Here is a 20,613-nt window from a genome sequence, read left to right as displayed (position 1 = left end):
AAATGTTATTTTAAGATTAATGGAAAATGCAAGAATTCTAATAAGTGCTTTTACACATCCAGCAGTGAAGTTATTTCATTTAATTATTAAGTGTGTATTCATAAAATGGCATTAATGTGACATTCTGTTTTCTGAGGAGATGGTTAATCATGCGTTTTTCTCTTATGCTTTTTAATAAAGCCTACTAAGAATATTCTAGAATACAAAGTTAATGAATTTCACTAACATGTTTTTCTAGTAAAAGTATACATTACTGAACCTTACAAACGTCCATAGCTGCGAGTATTACCATTAACCTTGTGGCAAAATGGTTTAAGCTAGAAAATGTATAGCAGAGAAACAGGACTTTCAAATTAGGTATGTCTGTATGAAAACAAACAGTTGTTTGTGGAGTCACATTTTCAAGTGCACGCAATTATTATGAATGTTAAATTTTGAATATTTCTTTAAATAAAATGTTTGTACACCCCTGGAAATGGAAAAAAGAACACATTGACACCGGGGTGTCAGACCCACCATACTTGCTCCGGACACTGCGAGAGGGCTGTACAAGCAATGATCACACGCACGGCACAGCGGACACACCAGGAACCGCGGTGTTGGCCGTCGAATGGCGCTAGCTGCGCAGCATTTGTGCACCGCCGCCAACAGTGTCAGCCAGTTTGCCGTGGCATACGGAGCTCCATCGCAGTCTTTAACACTGGTAGCATGCCACGACAGCGTGGACGTGAACCGTATGTGCAGTTGACGGACTTTGAGCGAGGGCGTATAGTGGGCATGCAGGAGGCCGGGTGGACGTACCGCTGAATTGCTCAACACGTGGGGCGTGAGGTCTCCACAGTACATCGATGTTGTCGCCAGTGGTCGGCGGAAGGTGCACGTGCCCGTCGACCTGGGACCGGACCGCAGCGACGCACGGATGCACGCCAAGACCATAGGATCCTACGCAGTGCCGTAGGGGACCACACCGCCACTTCCCAGCAAATTAGGGACACCGTTGCTCTTGGGGTATCGGCGAGGACCATTCGCAACCGTCTCCATGAAGCTGGGCTACGGTCCCGCACACGGTTAGGCCGTCTTCCGCTCACGCCCCAACATCGTGCAGCCCGCCTCCAGTGGTGTCGCGACAGGCGTGAATGGAGGGACGAATGGAGACGTGTCGTCTTCAGCGATGAGAGTCGCTTCTGCCTTGGTGCCAATGATGGTCGTATGCGTGTTTGGTGCCGTGCAGGTGAGCGCCACAATCAGGTCTGCATACGACCGAGGCACACAGGGCCAACACCCGGCATCATGGTGTGGGGAGCGATCTCCTACACTGGCCGTACACCACTGGTGATCGTCGAGGGGACACTGAATAGTGCACGGTACATCCAAACCGTCATCGAACCCATCGTTCTACCATTCCTAGACCGGCAAGGGAACTTGCTGTTCCAACAGGACAATGCACGTCCGCATGTATCCCGTGCCACCCAACGTGCTCTAGAAGGTGTAAGTCAACTACCCTGGCCAGCAAGATCTCCGGATCTGTCCCCCATTGAGCATGTTTGGGACTGGATGAAGCGTCGTCTCACGCGGTCTGCACGTCCAGCACGAACGCTGGTCCAACTGAGGCGCCAGGTGGAAATGGCATGGCAAGCCGTTCCACAGGACTACATCCAGCATCTCTACGATCATCTCCATGGGAGAATAGCAGCCTGCATTGCTGCGAAAGGTGGATATACACTGTACTAGTGCTGACATTGTGCATGCTCTGTTGCCTGTGTCTATGTGCCTGTGGTTCTGTCAGTGTGATCATGTGATGTATCTGACCCCAGGAATGTGTCAATAAAGTTTTCCCTTCCTGGGACAATGAATTCACGGTGTTCTTATTTCAATTTCCAGGAGTGTATATAAAATATATATACTTTGTAATCAACCAAGTCTCAGTTACAAACTGAACAATAAATTAATACAAAAATAGAGTTCGCATCATTATTTTGATTTTTACTTGCATAGATACTGCATACAGATACTTCACGTAAAAGAAACAAAGCAGATATTATTTATATTACAAGTGGTGTCAGAGCAAGTCTAGTTATTCCACTGTGTTACATTTGAAGTTGGTCAGTTAATGAAGTGTAGCCACTTACATTTAACATATATCTTGGTAACAAAGTATTTCATGTTGATATATTCCTTATCTTTCACCTGTGTTAGGAAATGTAACTGTGAATTATTGATCTGACAGGCTTACATTTTCCTGGGGACATACTGAGTGTCAGGTGACTGTAACTGTGAACGTTCCATTAGAAATATTTATGTATTACAAGTGATCTTTTTGCCTAAAGATCTATTCAAGAAAACAGCTGTTTACTTCATATCAAAATCTGGGTCATACATCGGTTTGTTAATTGCCAAGGATCAGTTGTACTTTCTCTAGTTTTTGTTAACATGTGCATGCATACGGGAAGAGACCAAGTATCTGGAGCATATGCAGACTTTGTTCACTTCTTGTGGTAGGAGTTGTTAATAATAGACTGAAACACACAATGAAAGCTGTGCTGAGAACAGCATTATACCATGACAAATATTTTCATCACTCCATGAATGCAAGGAGGGTATCAACTGCAAGCAGGGTTTCAGCTGCAAGCAGAAATGCATGATCTGTATACATTCAGGACTCTTCCTTCATTGTGATATGGAGATTCCAAGGGGGTGTGGTGTGTTGACATTCCTGTTGCAAGAAATCTAGGGAGACCATTCCATGTATGCATACAAGCTATATACTTGAGTGCAGCCTGTTGCATGTTCCCATCAAAAACAAGCACTCCAGGCCATCCAGGGGTCCACATCTTTTACCTTTGGAGGCTAAGAAAGGTGTTATTCTGCTGAGTATAGCATAGGAAAAGAGATGCAGCTAGGAGTACTGCATTAGCCCTACTGATGTTATACGTGCTGCCGCCTCTGCATCAGGGTTGGACAAACTTTTCTGTTTGTTCACTAGTAACCAAGCCTTACCCAGAATCTGAACTGTCAGAGAATAGGCGGAGGGGAAAGTAAATGGGGACCATGAGACTTTGACTCACAGGGACGGGTAGATGAGTTGATTATGAGTTTCTGACTAAAGAAGTTCTGACAAACTCAAAATTTCAGCCTTTTGGGAAGAGCAGCTGCTGTGAAAGGGTTCCATCAAATTAATGCTTATGCATCAACTTTTCGGACAAATTGTGTTCTGTCTCCTCAACTGTTCAAACCAATTGTGTTGTGTGTCCTGTTTTTAGCTCAGTGTTATTACTAGATATGCTGATACTTTCAAAATTCTTATTGTTGTTTGAACAGGTGAAATTGGCCACAGGAAGCACACATTTCTTCATTTGGCCCTGTTTACAATTTGTATGTGACAAAAAGACTAACTTGTTGTCATCTGGTTATTTTTGCTCTGTTTGATAAAAATAGTTTGCTACTTCTCCAACTAAAATTTCATTTGGCATTACTTTTGCATATTCAGAAAGATCTCTGTAATACCCAGAATAGTTTGTGTTAAAATGCCTTTATACATTGCACTCCATGCAAACTATGGTGTTTTCATTGAAATCATTTGTTCATCTGTGTAATGAAAACACAGGTTTTACAAAAGTACATTATGACTTATCTTGTTCCCATTAATGACTACTAGAATGAATTTTTAATCTAGTTTAAAGGCAGAAATTGTAGAAACAGATACATTCCACATTTTGTTGACAGTGTGATCCAAAGGTGTCCCTCAAGCCAACCCATGTTCTACATGAAGTGACCATACTGTGTTCAGGTACATGTAATGTCAGTGACAGAGTAAGTTGCTGTAAGTGAAAGATAACGTGTTGAGGGCAGTCAGCCAACCAACCAACCTTAGTGGTGTATCTTCTAGCCACTGAGGCAAGGTTAAGTTCCATTAAAGTAAAATGCTGTTACTGGATGTGAGAGTCTTTTTTGTAATGTGGACCATTCAGTTTGTGTGCAGACATCATTATGCCACATTTTGTTAGAATGCTTTTTTTATGGTCTGAGGATCGTCCCTAATTTGTGTGGGAACTTTTGCAATCACGCATCATATGCCAAGTACTCTATAAATTTTTGTACAGATTCTCATCTAATTCATATTGTTACAGAACATTGTTTATTTTTGCATGACAGAATGATTCTAGCCAGCTTGCCAAACAGAATTTTGAATGGCTTTCTACATTAACAAACCCGCACTGCTATTTTATAAATTCACATTTTGGCACTCATAAGTATGTTATCATGCATCCCATCCCAAACATCATCATTATCTTCATTTACTTATGTGATGTCTTCATTCATGTGTGTCCATGCAACATAAACTCTCTTAAGATAAACATTTCATTCATCAAAATGAAGTTATGTCCTTACGTGTCAGTATAACATCATCTCCCTATTGCTGACCGTTTATGTCTTTCAATATGATTGACTTGGATAGTTAATACTCACATAATGGTGATTGGCAGACAATGGAAGGATTGAATATTATGACGGGAAGTGATTAGGGCACCAGCCACATAGTGGTCTCAGTACACTTTCACAATGGGTATGAGGTGTTGCCCACTGCTGAAAATAAATTTCTCCCCAATTCCATACAAAAGCAATGAGTGGATATACTTGTTACTGGGAGTTCCGGCGTTAGGTGGCTGATGGAGTATATCACAGAAACATGAAGACTGATCTTGGTCCTCATGCTAATTCTTCTGTTCTTGGTTGTGTGTTATTGTGCAGCCAAATTTACTCTGTTTAGAATCATGGCGTACGACATGGTTATCTTGTAACTTCGAGAATTTCCAGTTCTTCTTAAGATAAAATGAACTGCTTATCAATCTGATGTACTGTTTTTCTTACTGTGATGATGATTATTTTGGCCGAAACTGGTAAAGAATGTAGAATAATGCATACAGCTGATGGCTGGAAAGCAGTTGTTTAAGTTCCTGACAGCTATAGCAAGCCATCTCACCAAAACATTAGACGGAAGACTCTTGGGTGGTGGCTGTTGAACACACTGGGTGCAGCTAGCTGCAACTAATGGCTTGTATCAGTACCAGGATTGCCTATCACCTTGATTCGTTTCCATTAAGGTTTTGGTTGAAGCAGTGAAAACCAGTAGCCGTACTTGCATGGCAGAAGCACAGAATTCAATCTGCAGCAGCATTCTCAGAACTGATAGTAGTCCTCAAGCTTGGTGGTAGGCAGAGGGCTTGAATGAGAGACTATGAATAGTGTGCATTTATTGTGGATGAGTATTTCTTGACTCACACGGTTAAGTGAAGACACATAGGTCCCTCTCAGTAAGTGAAGTGTGCACCACATGCAGGAAATTCCCTCAGGAGTCATCAACTATGAGTATCATGCATCTTTGGGATTTTAATTTAGAGAAATCTTAGAATGGGCCATTTCATACTGTGCTCGGAAATATGAGTAGTTCACCAACCATTAATCAGAGGAACAACATTTGTCTTTGCGAGAAAGAAAGAGAAAAGTTCGTTATTGTGTTAGTTAACTGCCCAAGTATCCAGGGTAAGGTCACATGACATATTATTATTGTTATTATTATTACTGTTATTAACAACAATATGAAAGATTGCTATTCACCATATAGAAGAGACATAGGGTTGCAACAGACACAAGGAAATGACTGCTTTACATTTTAGCTTTCTGCCAAAAGGCGACCTTTTTCTGAAGTAGGAACACACACACACACACACTCACACACAAGCACAACTCACACACATATGACAACTGTCTCTAGCCACTGTGAGTGGACTGTGTTCTGCCTGACGGAAGCAGCAATCCAGCAGCGAGGGTATGGAGGTGGCATGGGAGAGGGAGGAATGGATAGCTGGGTGGTGTGGGGGGTGGGGGAAGCTGTAATGCTGCTTGTGGGAGTGCAGGGACATGGTGGGGATAGGATAGTGCTGTTAGGTGCAGTCAGGAACTTTAACGAGGTGAAGAGGGGGGTGGGGGTTGAAAAGGAGAAAAGTAAAGAAGGGCGAAAGGACTGGATGTGCCAGTGGAATAGAAGGCTGTGTTTTGCTGGAGTGGAAGCAGCGAAGGGGTTAGATAAGTGGAGGGCAGGGACTAGCTAATTTTATATTGAAGGGACAGTTCTCACTTGTGCAACTCTGAAAATCTGGTATTGGTCGGTAGGATCCAGATGGTGTAGATTGTGAAGCAGTCATTGAAGTGAAGCGCATTGTGTTGGACATCTGTTTAGCAACTGTGTGGCACAGCTGTTGTTGTCACACCATCCTGGGCTTTCCATTGTATTATTGTTATTATTAATCATCATCATTATTTATTTTTGTTGTTGTTAATAATAATAATGTTGACATAGTACTACTATGAGCAGAAAGCTAGCTGAAATGAGAAGTGAATAGCAATGCAAACATAGTATTACCAGGAAAAGAAAGCTGGCTTACCCAGAAGTGAATAGCAATGCAATCTTCAATTATGAATAGACTTTACATCAAGAATAGGCTGGACACCAGTAGTGGTTGCTATTTATAGCCGTAAAGAAGTAAAAAATTGTACATAGTGATTTATTACCAACCCCTTAGGGGTCCGCCGACTATTTATAGGGGGTCCGCGGCCACCTTTCACCAAATGGTGTAAAATAATGAGTAAAATTATTGAATAAAAATGTGAAAATCAAATTCATCACTTTTTTTTTTTTTTTTTTTTTTTTTTTTTTTTTTTTTTTTTTTTTTTTTTTGTGTGTGTGTGTGTGTGTGTGTGAAAAACATGTGTACTTTTACTTCAGGTCGTATTCCCAAGCAGCCTTTGCGGTTCCTAAGTGAGAATGCATGCACAGTTTAGTGTCGGAGAATGCGGCTTCTCTGCGACTGTTTTGCAACAATACGGGGATCATTTGTGTGCCGTCTCACGGTGCTAGATGTGCTGAAACCTCATACGCATGCGCGGAGTGAGCTTTGTCGATCAATCACAGCACTTGCTGGCATGTATACGGCCCAAGGCTTCGTTAAATGTTAAACTTGGTTTGTCAGTGCACTACCTATTTCATAAGTTGATTTTTGACTAGTTTATTACCTCTAACATGGATCGGTGTCGGAAGTCAGGATCATTGAAGAAGGGTGCAGTTTCTCCATCGCCTTCACAAGGGAAGTTTCCAGTTGAAATGAATGAGAAGGGAGGGTGACCAAAGGAAGAACAATCACAAGAAGCTCCACAGCCGGATTTATTACATGAAAACGCTGCAAGTACTCCATTGGTTGCAATATCCTTTGGAAGTGGAATAACCAAGAAGCGTAAGTACAACGAAAGCTATTTAGAAATGGGCTTTATGGAGACAAAGGAGGGTAAAGCTCAGTGTGTAATTTGTGCGCGAGTCCTTCCGAACAGTTCAGTGGTTCCAGTTAAATTGCGCCGTCATTTTGAAGGTACTCACCCGGATTTCCAGGCTAAAGACATCGATTTTTTCAAAAGGAAGATTGCTGAACTAGCTGCTTCTCAGAATTGCATGAAAACTCATGCAAAAACAATTAATGAAAATTCATTAAAAGCTTCTTTCTTGGTTAGTTATCGAGTGGGAAAAACAGGCAAAGCTCATACCATTGCAGAAATCTGATAAAGCCGTGTGTTAGTGATATTGTTTCGTGCATGCTAGACGAAAAGGCAGTAAAGCTTGTATCTTCGGTGCCATTATCAAACAATACTGTCAAGAGACGCATTGTTGACATGTCAAATGATGTGAAAGACACTCTTGTTTCTCGCATCCAACACAATTCAATTTCTCTGCAGATAGATGGATCCACTGATGTTGCAGGATTAGCAATTTTATTGGCTTTTGTCCATTATGAATATTCTGGATGTTTTGAGGAGGACCTCTTATTGTTCAGACCACTACCTGCCAACACAACATGTGCTGAAATATTCCATCTGTTCAATGATTTTTTAAGGACTAATGAAGTTTCATAGTCTTAATTGCATAGATGTGTGCCCAGATGGTGCAAAAGCTATGACAGGTCCTACAGTCGGAGCAATAACGAAAATAAAGGAAAATGCCAAGAATTGCGGCAGTGGTCATTGTGCTCTCCACAGATACGCTTTAGCTACAAAACAAATGCCTGTTTCGTTCAAGAAAGTTTTAGACGAATCCATTCAAATCATTAACTACATAAAATCAAGGCTGTTGAAATAAAGACTTTTCACAATACTGTGTGAAGATATGGGAAGCCTTCATCGTTCCCTGCTTCTCCACACAGAAGTGAGGTGGCTCTCACGTGGGAATGCACTCTCTCAGTTGTACGAATTAAGATTGGAAGTCTTAGCTTTCCTTTTGGACCATAACACCAAATTAGCAGACCTTATTAACGACAAAAATTGGCAGTGTATACTTGCCTATTTGTCAGATATTTTCTCCAAAATTAACGAAATGAATATTTCACTCCAAGAGCAAAGTGAAACAAAGGTCACTGCTATTGACAAAGTTCAAGCATTCAAGAGGAAAGTCAATTTTTGGGCAGAGAGTGTCGAGGAGGGGGAGGCCAAGGGTTTTCCTCTTCTGAAGGAGTTTTTGAAAAACAAAACATTGGTGCTTGGGAAGAATTTGTTTCATCAAATCCTGGAACATCACCGAAGCTTGATGTCATTGTTGGAGCATTATTTCCCGACAGCTGAAGATGAGAAGCTGCAGAAATACGAATGGGTGGTCAACCCATTTACTGTATCCAAAAAGCTGAACATTCTATCATCAAATGAATATGAGTTGTTGATAGAAATTGCCACAGACCCTACCTTGAAATCAAGTTTTGACATTGACGGTTACTCACACTTTTGGATCCACTTGGATAACAAGAAATACTACCCCCTTGTTGAAAAGGCAAAACATGTACTTCTTTCGTTTGCCACAACATACATGTGTGAATCTAGATTCTCAATCTATGCTGCCCACAAAACTAAATACGGTGCGGAACCAGACATCCATCTCCAGTCGTCAAGAATTGGACACAACTTTTCAAAATTGTGTCAGCAGAAGCACCCTCAACCATCACATTAGGATTCCATTATTATTCCTACAGGCTCATCTATAGTAAAAAAATGGCTCTGAGCACTATGGGACTTAACATCATCTATAGTAAAGAAGAAAGCATTTTTCTTCGTAGATGTTCAGTGAACGTGCCTGAACTATAACGCTAGAGGAATTTTGTTTCTGTCATCTATCATTTACAAAATAATTATTAATTGAATTCTGTTGGCATTGATATTTTTGTTATGAAAATTAAAATGATCTCTAAAGCTAATTTCTTTTCTTTATAATATATTCCGTCCTCTCAGTTAAAAGTATGGCCTGCCTATACTTCAATTACAATTACTTGCTATTACTCTGACACTATATTGTGGCAACTGGCTGTGAGCATAAACAAATGAGGACTTTTAACGTGCCACCTTGTTAAAGGTAAACCACCTCTGCCAGAATTGTTTCCTTTGAGAAAAAAAGTCTTACGTTCTGTGAAATGCTTTGTCTTCTTATATAGAAATAAGAAAGTCTGTTTGTTTGTTTTCCTAATTTGTTTACAGTCGAGGCTGACTGCCACGATATAGTGTCAAAGTAGTAGTTGAAGTTGTCAAGTGTGGCTAAACTGTTGCCACGCCGCCTGCCAGTCGCCAGCTACCAACTGACAGTACACTGTTGCAACACCACCTGCTAGCTATGCACTGACAGCTGCCGTTCAGTAGATACGCAAAGACGTAAAAATAACTAGACTTTCCATGCTGTTTACACGGGCACGAAAATCGATTGTGGAACTGGAAAATGGCTTTATAAAAGCAGATTTCCAGAATTGATTTTTAAGTGTTTACCTGACCAACCATAAGCGGAACTGGGACATCGGCTTACGAAATCCGGTTTTGGAAACGCATGTAAACTGGGTTAATGTATTCCCATACATTGCACAACTGATGTCACAATAGTCCTTTAAAGGCAATTCCTTGGCCTCTTTTCTTTCGTGATGTGTTTGTATCCCGAATCATGGGTCTGCCTCTTTCCTTCACAACCGCGCGGAATGGCCGCGCAGTCTAAGGCACCATGTTGTTGTGGATTGTGCGGCCGCTCCCACTGGAGGTTCGAGTCCTCCCTTGGGCATGTGTGTGTGTGTGTGTGTGTGTGTGTGTGTGTGTGTGCGTGCCCGCGCATGCATGTTGTTCTTAGCGGAAGTTAAACTTAGGTTAATAGTGTGTAAGACTAGTGACTGATGACCTAAGCAGTTAAGTCCCATAGATTTTACATACATTTGAACATTTTTCTTCGGATTTCACGAAAAACCACAAACACACACACACACACGCACACACACACACACACACACACACACACACACACACACACACACGACTGTTATGAAATATGCATGCTCCTTACATAACAGTAGCCAAACAGTGGAAGTGAACAGACCACAAGCGATAGTTTGTCAACAGCGAACAGTTTGGACGTGACGTTGATTGCTCTTGGAGGAAGGCAGCTGCAACGTGTGAAATGTCAATTACCAAGTAATTTTAATCAGGCTATAGTGTGTTCAACAATGGGAGTAAATCCACTAGTAGGTGTCTGGATACAGTGGAAATTCAAATTGGATTGTTAGTTTCAAGTTGTTTTCATTCACCTCTAAACCAAAGACTATTGATACTTTCGGGGGGTGTCGTGTCATTGGGAACATGGCATTTGCATTAAGAATCTTTCAGTTCCCATGGGTTTCGCTCTGAAATTTAAAGTTACTGTGCTCTTGAGTGACTAGGGGTCTGCTATGGATTTTCGACTGAAGAAGGGGTCTGTCAGCTCAAAAGCTTGGGAAGCCCTGCATTAGAATAAGTGCTTGATAGTATACTTGCCTTAGGTTCTGTAATGGCTGAGTGCATCGGGCAGAATTTGGAAAACATAGTTCATTTGACTTCTAGCTACAGGTTGCACATGCGCTGCCTTTCCTCTGGTAACTGCAGCTTTCTTCACTTGGTTGACACCCATCCTTCCCAGTCCAAACTTGTGAAATTTGTAATTTTTAAACACCGCCAGATTTGTTTGTTTCAGTGGTAAAAATCTGTTTCCAGAAATAATAACTAGTTACAAGTCTAATTTTGTATCTGGAGTTTAGAAGTATAGCATAAACGTTTTCGTAAGGACAACAAAACTAAATATAGTAAATGTAGTAGTTAATACTTTATAAAGAACAGCTATAAATTTTTTCATCAATTTAGAGAAAACAATATTGCAGTGATATCGTATTTCACATTAAAGTTTCTTTTCCCATTATACGAGGGGCGTTTGAAAAGTCCGTGCAAAGTCCAAGAAATGGCACCACCGGCACGTACTGAGGTCATGTTTAATTAGTAGCATCTTTGGAAAGAACACACACCAAGTTTTAGCCATATTGGTCTATTTCTTTGTGTGTGGCATTCGTGTGAATCAAGAAAGTTGAGTGACTGTCAGAAAATGGACGAAAAAGAGTTTTGTGTGGTGAATAAACATTACTTTATGAAAGGCAAAACGCCTCAGGAGGCAAAAGAGAAGTTTGATGAACATTATGGTAACTCTGCACCTTTGATTAGAACAATTTATCAGTGGTTTCAAAATTTTCGGAATGGCTATATGGGCACAAGTGATGCTGAATGTTCAGGACGCCCTGTGGAGATTACAACTCCAGAAATCATTGATTAAATCCATGATATGGTGATGGATGACTCAAAAGTTGAGGTGCATGAGATTGATAGTGCTGTAGGCATCTCGAATGAACGGGTAAGTAATATTTTGCATAAACATTTGGACATGAGAAAGCTATCTGCAAGATGGGTTCTGCGATTGCTCACGCTTGACCAAAAATGGATTTGTGTGAAGTTTTGCAAGGATGGTTTGCAGCTGTTGAGGAAGAATCCGCAGGATTTTCAGCATCGTTTCGTCACTGTGGTTGAATCATGGATACATTACTATACTCCTGAGACCAAACAACAATCAAAACAATTGGTTACCAAGGGAGAATCTGCACCAAAAAAGGCCGGAAAGGTTATGGTGACTGTCTTTTGGGATTCAAAAGGGATCATGCTCATCGACTATCTGGATAAGGGTAAAACTACCAGTATTACACGTGCATATTATTCAACGTTATTATCCTCATTGACTATCTGGATAAGGGTAAAACTATTACAGGTGCATATTATTCAAAGTTATTGGACCGACCGTTTGAAAACCGAGCTGCAAGAAAAACACTGGCAATTGGACCGCAGAAAAGTCCTTTTCCATCACGACAATGCACTAGCGCACACCTCAGCAGTTGTGGTTGCAAAATTAATGGAAATAGGATTCCAACTCATTTCACATCCCCCCTAATCTCCAAACTTGGCTCCCTCGGACTACTATTTGTTCTCCAATTTGAAGAAATGGCTGATGGGACAAAGATTTTATTCAAATGATGAGGTGATTGCAGCAACTAATAGCTATCTTGCAGACTTGGACAATTCCTATTATTCAGAAGGGATCAACAAATTAGAACAGTGTTGGACGAAGTGTAGAAGTCTAAAAGGAGACTAAGTTGAAAAATAAAAAAGGTTTACTCCCAAACACATAAATAGTTTTTATTTTTGCACAGAATTTACAAACGCCCCTCATACTTGGGTAGTGAACACAACTAAACCTAATGTATTTTTCATTTAGTTGTTCATCTTAAATAATATCTAATATATACACTCCTGGAAATTGAAATAAGAACACCGTGAATTCATTGTCCCAGGAAGGGGAAACTTTATTGACACATTCCTGGGGTCAGATACATCACATGATCACACTGACAGAACCACAGGCACATAGACACAGGCAACAGAGCATGCACAATGTCGGCACTAGTACAGTGTATATCCACCTTTCGCAGCAATGCAGGCTGCTATTCTCCCATGGAGACGATCGTACAGATGCTGGATGTAGTCCTGTGGAACGGCTTGCCATGCCATTTCCACCTGGCGCCTCAGTTGGACCAGCGTTCGTGCTGGACGTGCAGACCGCATGAGACGACGCTTCATCCAGTCCCAAACATGCTCAATGGGGGACAGATCCGGAGATCTTGCTGGCCAGGGTAGTTGACTTACACCTTCTAGAGCACGTTGGGTGGCACGGGATACATGCGGACGTGCATTGTCCTGTTGGAACAGCAAGTTCCCTTGCCGGTCTAGGAATGGTAGAACGATGGGTTCGATGACGGTTTGGATGTACCGTGCACTATTCAGTGTCCCCTCGACGATCACCAGTGGTGTACGGCCAGTGTAGGAGATCGCTCCCCACACCATGATGCCGGGTGTTGGCCCTGTGTGCCTCGGTCGTATGCAGTCCTGATTGTGGCGCTCACCTGCACGGCGCCAAACACGCATACGACCATCATTGGCACCAAGGCAGAAGCGACTCTCATCGCTGAAGACGACACGTCTCCATTCGTCCCTCCATTCACGCCTGTCGCGACACCACTGGAGGCGGGCTGCACGATGTTGGGGCGTGAGCGGAAGACGGCCTAACGGTGTGCGGGACCGTAGCCCAGCTTCATGGAGACGGTTGCGAATGGTCCTCGCCGATACCCCAGGAGCAACAGTGTCCCTAATTTGCTGGGTAGTGGCGGTGCGGTCCCCTACGGCACTGCGTAGGATCCTACAGTCTTGGCGTGCATCCGTGCGTCGCTGCGGTCCGGTCCCAGGTCGACGGGCACGTGCACCTTCCGCCGACCACTGGCGACAACATCGATGTACTGTGGAGCCCTCACGCCCCACGTGTTGAGCAATTCGGCGGTACGTTCACCCGGCCTCCCGCATGCCCACTATACGCCCTCGCTCAAAGTCCGTCAACTGCACATACGGTTCACGTCCACGCTGTCGCGGCATGCTACCAGTGTTAAAGACTGCGATGGAGCTCCGTATGCCACGGCAAACTGGCTGACACTGACGGCGGCGGTGCACAAATGCTGCGCAGCTAGCGCCATTCGACGGCCAACACCGCGGTTCCTGGTGTGTCCGCTGTGCCGTGCGTGTGATCATTGCTTGTACAGCCCTCTCGCAGTGTCCGGAGCAAGTATGGTGGGTCTGACACACCGGTGTCAATGTGTTCTTTTTTCCATTTCCAGGAGTGTATATATATAATAAATATATATTGTCACAATGCACAGTTGTGGAAAACACACACACAAAACAGCAGTGTGTGTGTGGGTGCGTGCTTTTTTGGGGAGTACATTTTTATCTGAAAGCTTAAATGTTTAGCAGTCTCTTTTACTGTATGTGTCAGCACCGCTATGATGTGGTAAACAGAATCTATCCGTTTCATATTGTTGTTATTCCATCCTGGACTTTCCATTGTTTTAATGTTCATATTAGGTAGATCTAGATCCTGCCTGTGTATAGGCATCTGATTGTAGTCTGTATGAAGTAAAGGATTTGTTTGGCACTTTAGATAAATACAGCAGCTGACTAGTTTAAAAAATGGAGCAATAGTTTTTCCTCCCAAAGTGGTTGTTTTTCTCCTTATATACATGACTACAGTAATCTAGTAATAGTTCTCATAATTGTGAGTATGATCAGATTAGCATTAGTTATAATTTCTTCACAGAAGTAGCCTGCTTCTTCCTATGATTCTGGCTGTTAATGTGTAACTTGACTCACTCCACACTCCTAAAGGCTCCTCTTCATTGTGGGATTTATGGAAAACAGTGTGTGAATGAATGCTCTCTACTCATTGTTTTGTGTGCCTGCTGCATCAGTGCAGTTGAACGCAATACTGAACCATGTATTGAATTTATATGCATTGGAATGCAAGTCACGTACTGAAATGTTACCAGGCTGCTTTTATTGTTAGGAGATTGTTTATATGGTCACGTCTGTGTTTTAGGTACACATAAAAAGTTGCAAGGTGGTTGTTACTTGTATCATGCAGAACATTACTGAGAAATATCCTGTGGACGCGTCTTTTCCTTTATTTGTTTGGCTGTAAGATTAGAGGAATCTGCCAATCCATTCTTTATTGTTTTTTTGATATTATAGGATAATGAAGAAAAATAATGTTTCTTCTTCTTTCTTCCAGCATGCCGCCTTCAGTCTTATGCTGGAAATATTTCATCTGTGAACAATGAAAACAGTAGAACTGAGCCATTTTTACAGATATCTCATGTGACATCATTATGTTGTGTACAAAACCAAGTACAATGCTCTGACGAAAGTTGTGACAGTGCTGATATCCTTGTGGAAAGTCAAACTTCACAAGCCTCTTGTCATTTACCTGTACCAATCAAGCAGGAATTAAGTATCTCAATTAAAGATGAGATCAGCCTCTTGGATGATGAAGGTGGAAATCAGTCTTCACAAGTGCATACACCAATCAATCAGGAAACAAGTAGATCAACTGAAGATGAAGAACTTAGATATGAGGGATATTCACCACCTGTTGATTTTGTAACACACGTTTCAGATAATGAATAGTATGTGAAGGGATATTTAAAACTGTGGAATCTATTGATAAAGTTTATTTGTTATAAATTATTTCATAGCTTGCGCCACTAAAGTACAAACTGCATTTGCAGCTACAAAATAAAATTTTAAAATTTTGAAAAAATAAAAACAAATTTAAAATTATTATTTTAATTGATAAAGTTGATACACTATTTACCCATTGATCACTCACTTGAAAATACAAAACTGTTTGCTGTTTCACTTTCTGATGTATATGTTTTGTGTTAACCACTAAATTCTGTGTAAAGGCTGCTTGTTTTATTGGCTTTAAAGGCCATAAATAACCTCTCAACTATATTTTCTCCCCTATGTCTCCTTCTATTGCAATTAAATTTAACAGTTGTCACAATTGTCAGTCCTATTTTAATAAGGAAGTGTTCTCAGTGATGCACTTACTCAATAAATGGAAAACAAATTGCGTTTGAATTTAGTGATTGGCTTAGTCATTTATTATATTGATCACTGCAGTGAAGACTATCTTTCCAATCAAGACTTAAAACTACGAAATAATATATATGATAGGGGCACTGAACATTCACAAGTGACTGCTGAAAAACCACACGTATTGAAGTGTTTGCAACATTTGAAGGGACCGTATCAGAAGTAGTTACATATTCCTCATTCTGGATCTGATTTACATCCTCTCTCTTTCTGGAATAATACATTTTTACTATTGTGGTTTCTCATGTATGTGAAAAGTATATCTACTGACTTGCACAACGAGATGACAGGTGCTAAACTAATATTGTTTGTGAGGAATTGGAGAGAGAATCATAACTGCTATTTTCTTGAAAATGGTCATAGTGAGATTAATTCTTACAGTAAAGTAAAACCAGCCACTGTTAATTTGGAACAAATGGCACTTGATCAGTTTTGAACTGACACATTTATCATCATACAGTTGTTCACATTTAAAATTCCATACATTTCATACTACATGCAGCATAAACTATACAGAATTCTAATGTGAAGAGCCTTATGATGATAAACCTGTCAGTTCGCAACTTTTACAAATATATAGCACTAATGAACCCGGCAGTGCTTTGCAATTGCTAAATACATATGGAAGTTGGATACACATTCCAATCTACTTCTCTTCCCTCTCTCTATCCATTTCCTCCCATCCTCTCTTGGTGCATCTCCTCCTCCTCTCCCTTCTCTCTGTCCATCACCTCCTCCTTCACTCTTTCTCTGTCTCCTCTTGTCCATCTCTCTCTCCATCTCCTGCTCTCACTTCTCTTTGTCCATCTTCTCATTCCCCCTCTCTCTTCTCTTCTTCCCCTACCTGGAGCCTTGTGTATTGTTACTGTAAGTCTGTGTTCCCTAGTACAATGCTAATTGTAAGCCAATAAGCCATACTCAGAACTTTCTGTTTTCTGTGAAAACCAAGATTGCGAGGAAGAAAACAAAATTACAAATTATTGTACATACAGTTTTTTAAAAATGAATGTAATGGGAAAGAAATATATGGGAGAAACCATTTCTCTGACTATGAGGAAGCTCCTTTGCACATCAGAGCACAGCACAGGATTTTCTTAATTGGAGTCAGTTTTAACTGAATACTTGTACATTGTTTAAAAAATATGTAGCTCATGTGCATTCTATAGACTATGTTCATTAGAGTATTGTGTAAAAATTTGAAGTAAATCAGTCAAGAACTTTTCAAGATTTTTGATAGCAATGTTTCCCCCTTGTGTGTCGCATATATATTTATATTATAAAAATGTATGGCCTGTCTCCAATGTTCATCAGAGTATCGTGTAACAATCTGAAGTAAATCAATAAAGAACTTTTCAAGATTTTTGGTACAACGTTTCCCCATTGCATATTACATATGTGTTTATATATTGTGTATATTAAAATATATATAGCCTTTGTCAGCCCTATTGTTTATTACAGTATCATCTAAAAATTTGACATAAAACAGTGAAGAATGTATTATTGCTGACAATCTTTTCTACTTCTACAGTATATAATAAAAATGTGAGAATTATTCAAGATTTTTGGTAACAATGTTAAACTACAACTTGCCTTAATATAGTAGTATAGAGATAGTAGTGTAGGTTATTAACGGTGGCTGATTGCTGTGTTTACTTTATTGTAAGAATTATCTTGTAGAATTGTAACTATCCCACATGCAAAAAATATGAATCAGTTTTGCATCAGTTACTATTAACTGCACACTCAACAGAAGAACATGGAATTTAGTGATGAAGATGTCTGCGTACTCACCATATTGGGAGATGTTGAGTCACAGACAGTCACAACAAAAGGACTGCTAAACAAGTAGGCTTTAGGCCAAAAAACCTTCTTCTGAATTAGACAACATACACACACATTCACACAAACACAACTCTCACACACATAAGCACTGTCATTGGCTACTGAGGCCAGACTGCGAACAACAGCGCGTCATGGGGGCAAGAGGTGGTTGCGACAGGAAGGGAGATGGATATCAGGATAGAGGTGAAAGACAGTAAAGTGCTACTTGTGTGTGAGCATACAGGGATGAGGAGGGGCGAAGGTAGGGCAGATAGGTGCAGTTAGGATGGTAGTCAAAGGGTGGGGAATGGAAAGGAAGAGAAATAAAAAGATTGTGGGTGCATTGGTGGAATAGCAGGATGTGTAGTGCTGGAGTGGAGAACAGGGAAGGGGATAGGTGGGTGAAGGACAGTGACTGACGAAGGTTGAGGCAAGGAAGGTTACAGGAACATAGGATATATTGTAGGGCGAGTTCCCACCTGCACAGTTCAGAAGAGCTGGTGTTGGTGGGAAGGATCCAGATGGCGCAAGCTGTGAAGCAGTCATTGAAATGAAGAATGCTGTCTCGGGCAATGTGCGTAGCAGCTGGGTGGTCCAGCTGTTCGTTGGCCACAGTTTGTCGGTGCCCATTTATGCAGCTTGCTGGTTGTCATGCACACATAGCTTGTAGATGATATGAATGTTCCGCAGCTAAACCTGCTTTCAATGGGATAGGTCTTGCATCTAGGTCTGTTACAGGGATATGAGCTATAAGGCAAGTGGTTGGGAGCAGGGGTTGAGTAGTTATTGACAAGGGTATTGTGTAGGCTAGGTGAGCTCCAGAACACCACTGTGGGAGAGGTGGGAAGGATAGTGCGTAGGACATTCCTTGTTTCAGGAAATAACAAGAGGTAGTTGAAACTCTGGTGTGGAATGTAATTGAGTTGCTTCAGTCCTGGGTTGTACTGAGCCATAATGGGAATAATGCTCTGTGGGCAGACGGTGGGACTTTGGAAGCTGGTGAGTGACGGGAGAGATAAGGCATGAGATATCTGTTTCTGACAGGGTTGAGAGTGTAATTACAATCTGTGAAGGCCTCAGTGAGTTAGTAGGTTTTATATGGGCAGAGGTATTGATGTAGCTTTCTTTGAGGTTGAGGTCAACATCTAGGAAAGATTGATGACAACCAGGTGAAGTGAATGGGGGAGAAGTTGTAGAGGTTCTGAAGGAATGTGAATAGGTTATCCTCTTGCTCTTTTTCAGATTACAAAGTTGTCATCATTGAATCTGAACCAGATGAGGGGTTTGGGATCCATAGTCACTTGAAGAATTCCCCTGGATGGCCCATGAATAGGTTAGCCTAGGATAAACTATGCCCATTTGCTTATTGTTTGATATTCAAGAAACCTCTGCCATATTTTTATGTTTCCATATTAATTGAGTTGAAATTCTTTATTATAGAAGGTATAACACAATTCTAGGAATTACAGATATGATTTTTTTTATTGTTATTCATACTGTGACCTTGTGAAAAAATCATGTAGCCTGATTGAGCCAAATGTCTGCTTGGAGAAATGTAGTGGATACAAAATTACATGAGATGCACTCTGACCAGGATGTCATCTCTGTGTAGGTGTTATTTCTCTGTACGTTACTAATATAGTCTGAAAATCATTATACTACTGTTTCAGTTTTCATTTGCCTAAAGTTTCCATCTTAACCACAACATGGAATATCACTTTTCAGTCGCCGTGCAAACATTTCAGTTGCTTCAGCTATAATTGCTGCAGGCAAAATAAAAATCATATCTTAAGTATGATTTTATTTTTGTATTGTATATATTCTGCTTATGGCAGTTTAGTGAGAAATTTTCACATTTCCCCGAGCTTAACTGAGGTATCTTTTACAACAATTCGCAGACTTTATGTTGGCTGACAGACAATACACAGCTTAAGGACGCCTTCCTACACTGGTAGTAGAGATGGTCATTGTTTGACAGAAACACAAACAAAGTTGACCTTGTATCTAAACTTTGTAAACAGGGTTAACAAACAGCTATATGGTGAGTCAGTGGCGGACTAAGCCCGTCGGAGACCTAGGATGGCGAAAGTAAATGAGACCCTCAGTCTGCTTGGGAACTGATTTATTTGTAGTGTATATTTTGTAAAACATGAATAATGTAGATTTAATAGCTGACAAAAAACAGTCAAGTACACACATCAAAAAAAAGGTTTGCATCACCCCCGTTCCCAGAACTCCTGAAGCTAGGCGTTGACTATGGGTATTGTATCACAGACACAGTGACTGTTCAGAGATGTCACTAAACCCGCCCCAAAGATGTAAACAACCATGCATGAGCAGCACCTATTAGACGGAGAGGGTCCAACAGCCGATCAATTCCAGTCATTCCATCAGGAAGGAGGTACACGGCCCATGTGGTTTGTAGTTCAACCATGCCTAGATGGTCAATGCCGTGGGTTGATCGTGCCCGCATTGTTACTTTGTCAGGAAGGGCTCTCAAAAGGGAAGTGTCCAGGCATCTCAGAGTGATGTTGTTCGGACATGGAGGAGATAGAGAGAGATTGGAACTGTTGACATGCCTCGCTCAGATTGCCCAAGGGCTTTTACTGCAGTGGATGTCCGCTACCTCCAGATTATGGCTCAGAGGAACCCGTGACAGCAATGCCACCATGTTGAATAATGCTTTTTGTGCAGCCACAGGACGTTGTGTTATGACTCAAACTGTGCGCAATAGGCTGCATGATGCGCAGCTTCACTCCTTAAGTCCATGGCGAGGTCTGTCTTTGCAACCACGACACCATGCAATTCGGTACAGATAGGCCCAACAACATGCCGAATGGACCGCTC

The 20,613-nt window shown here is 41.3% G+C and overlaps 1 protein-coding gene across 1 annotated transcript in view; it reads left to right on the top strand.

Annotated features, from left to right (window-relative positions):
* The window catches only part of LOC126481134 (uncharacterized), a 177,319-nt gene extending 161,767 nt beyond the window's left edge, over positions 1 to 15,552 (top strand). The window contains exon 9 of the mRNA XM_050104688.1: positions 15,080 to 15,552. Coding sequence (XP_049960645.1) covers positions 15,080 to 15,474 — 395 coding nt within the window. The 3' untranslated portion in view covers positions 15,475 to 15,552. The remainder of the gene's footprint in view (positions 1 to 15,079) is intronic.
* The last annotated feature ends 5,061 nt before the right edge of the window (positions 15,553 to 20,613 follow it).

The sequence above is a fragment of the Schistocerca serialis genome, chromosome 1 (assembly GCF_023864345.2).
Source record: "Schistocerca serialis cubense isolate TAMUIC-IGC-003099 chromosome 1, iqSchSeri2.2, whole genome shotgun sequence".
Classification (NCBI taxonomy): domain Eukaryota; kingdom Metazoa; phylum Arthropoda; class Insecta; order Orthoptera; family Acrididae; genus Schistocerca; species Schistocerca serialis.
Note: the sequence above shows the minus strand (reverse complement) of the source record. Positions and strands in the feature narration are given on the sequence as shown.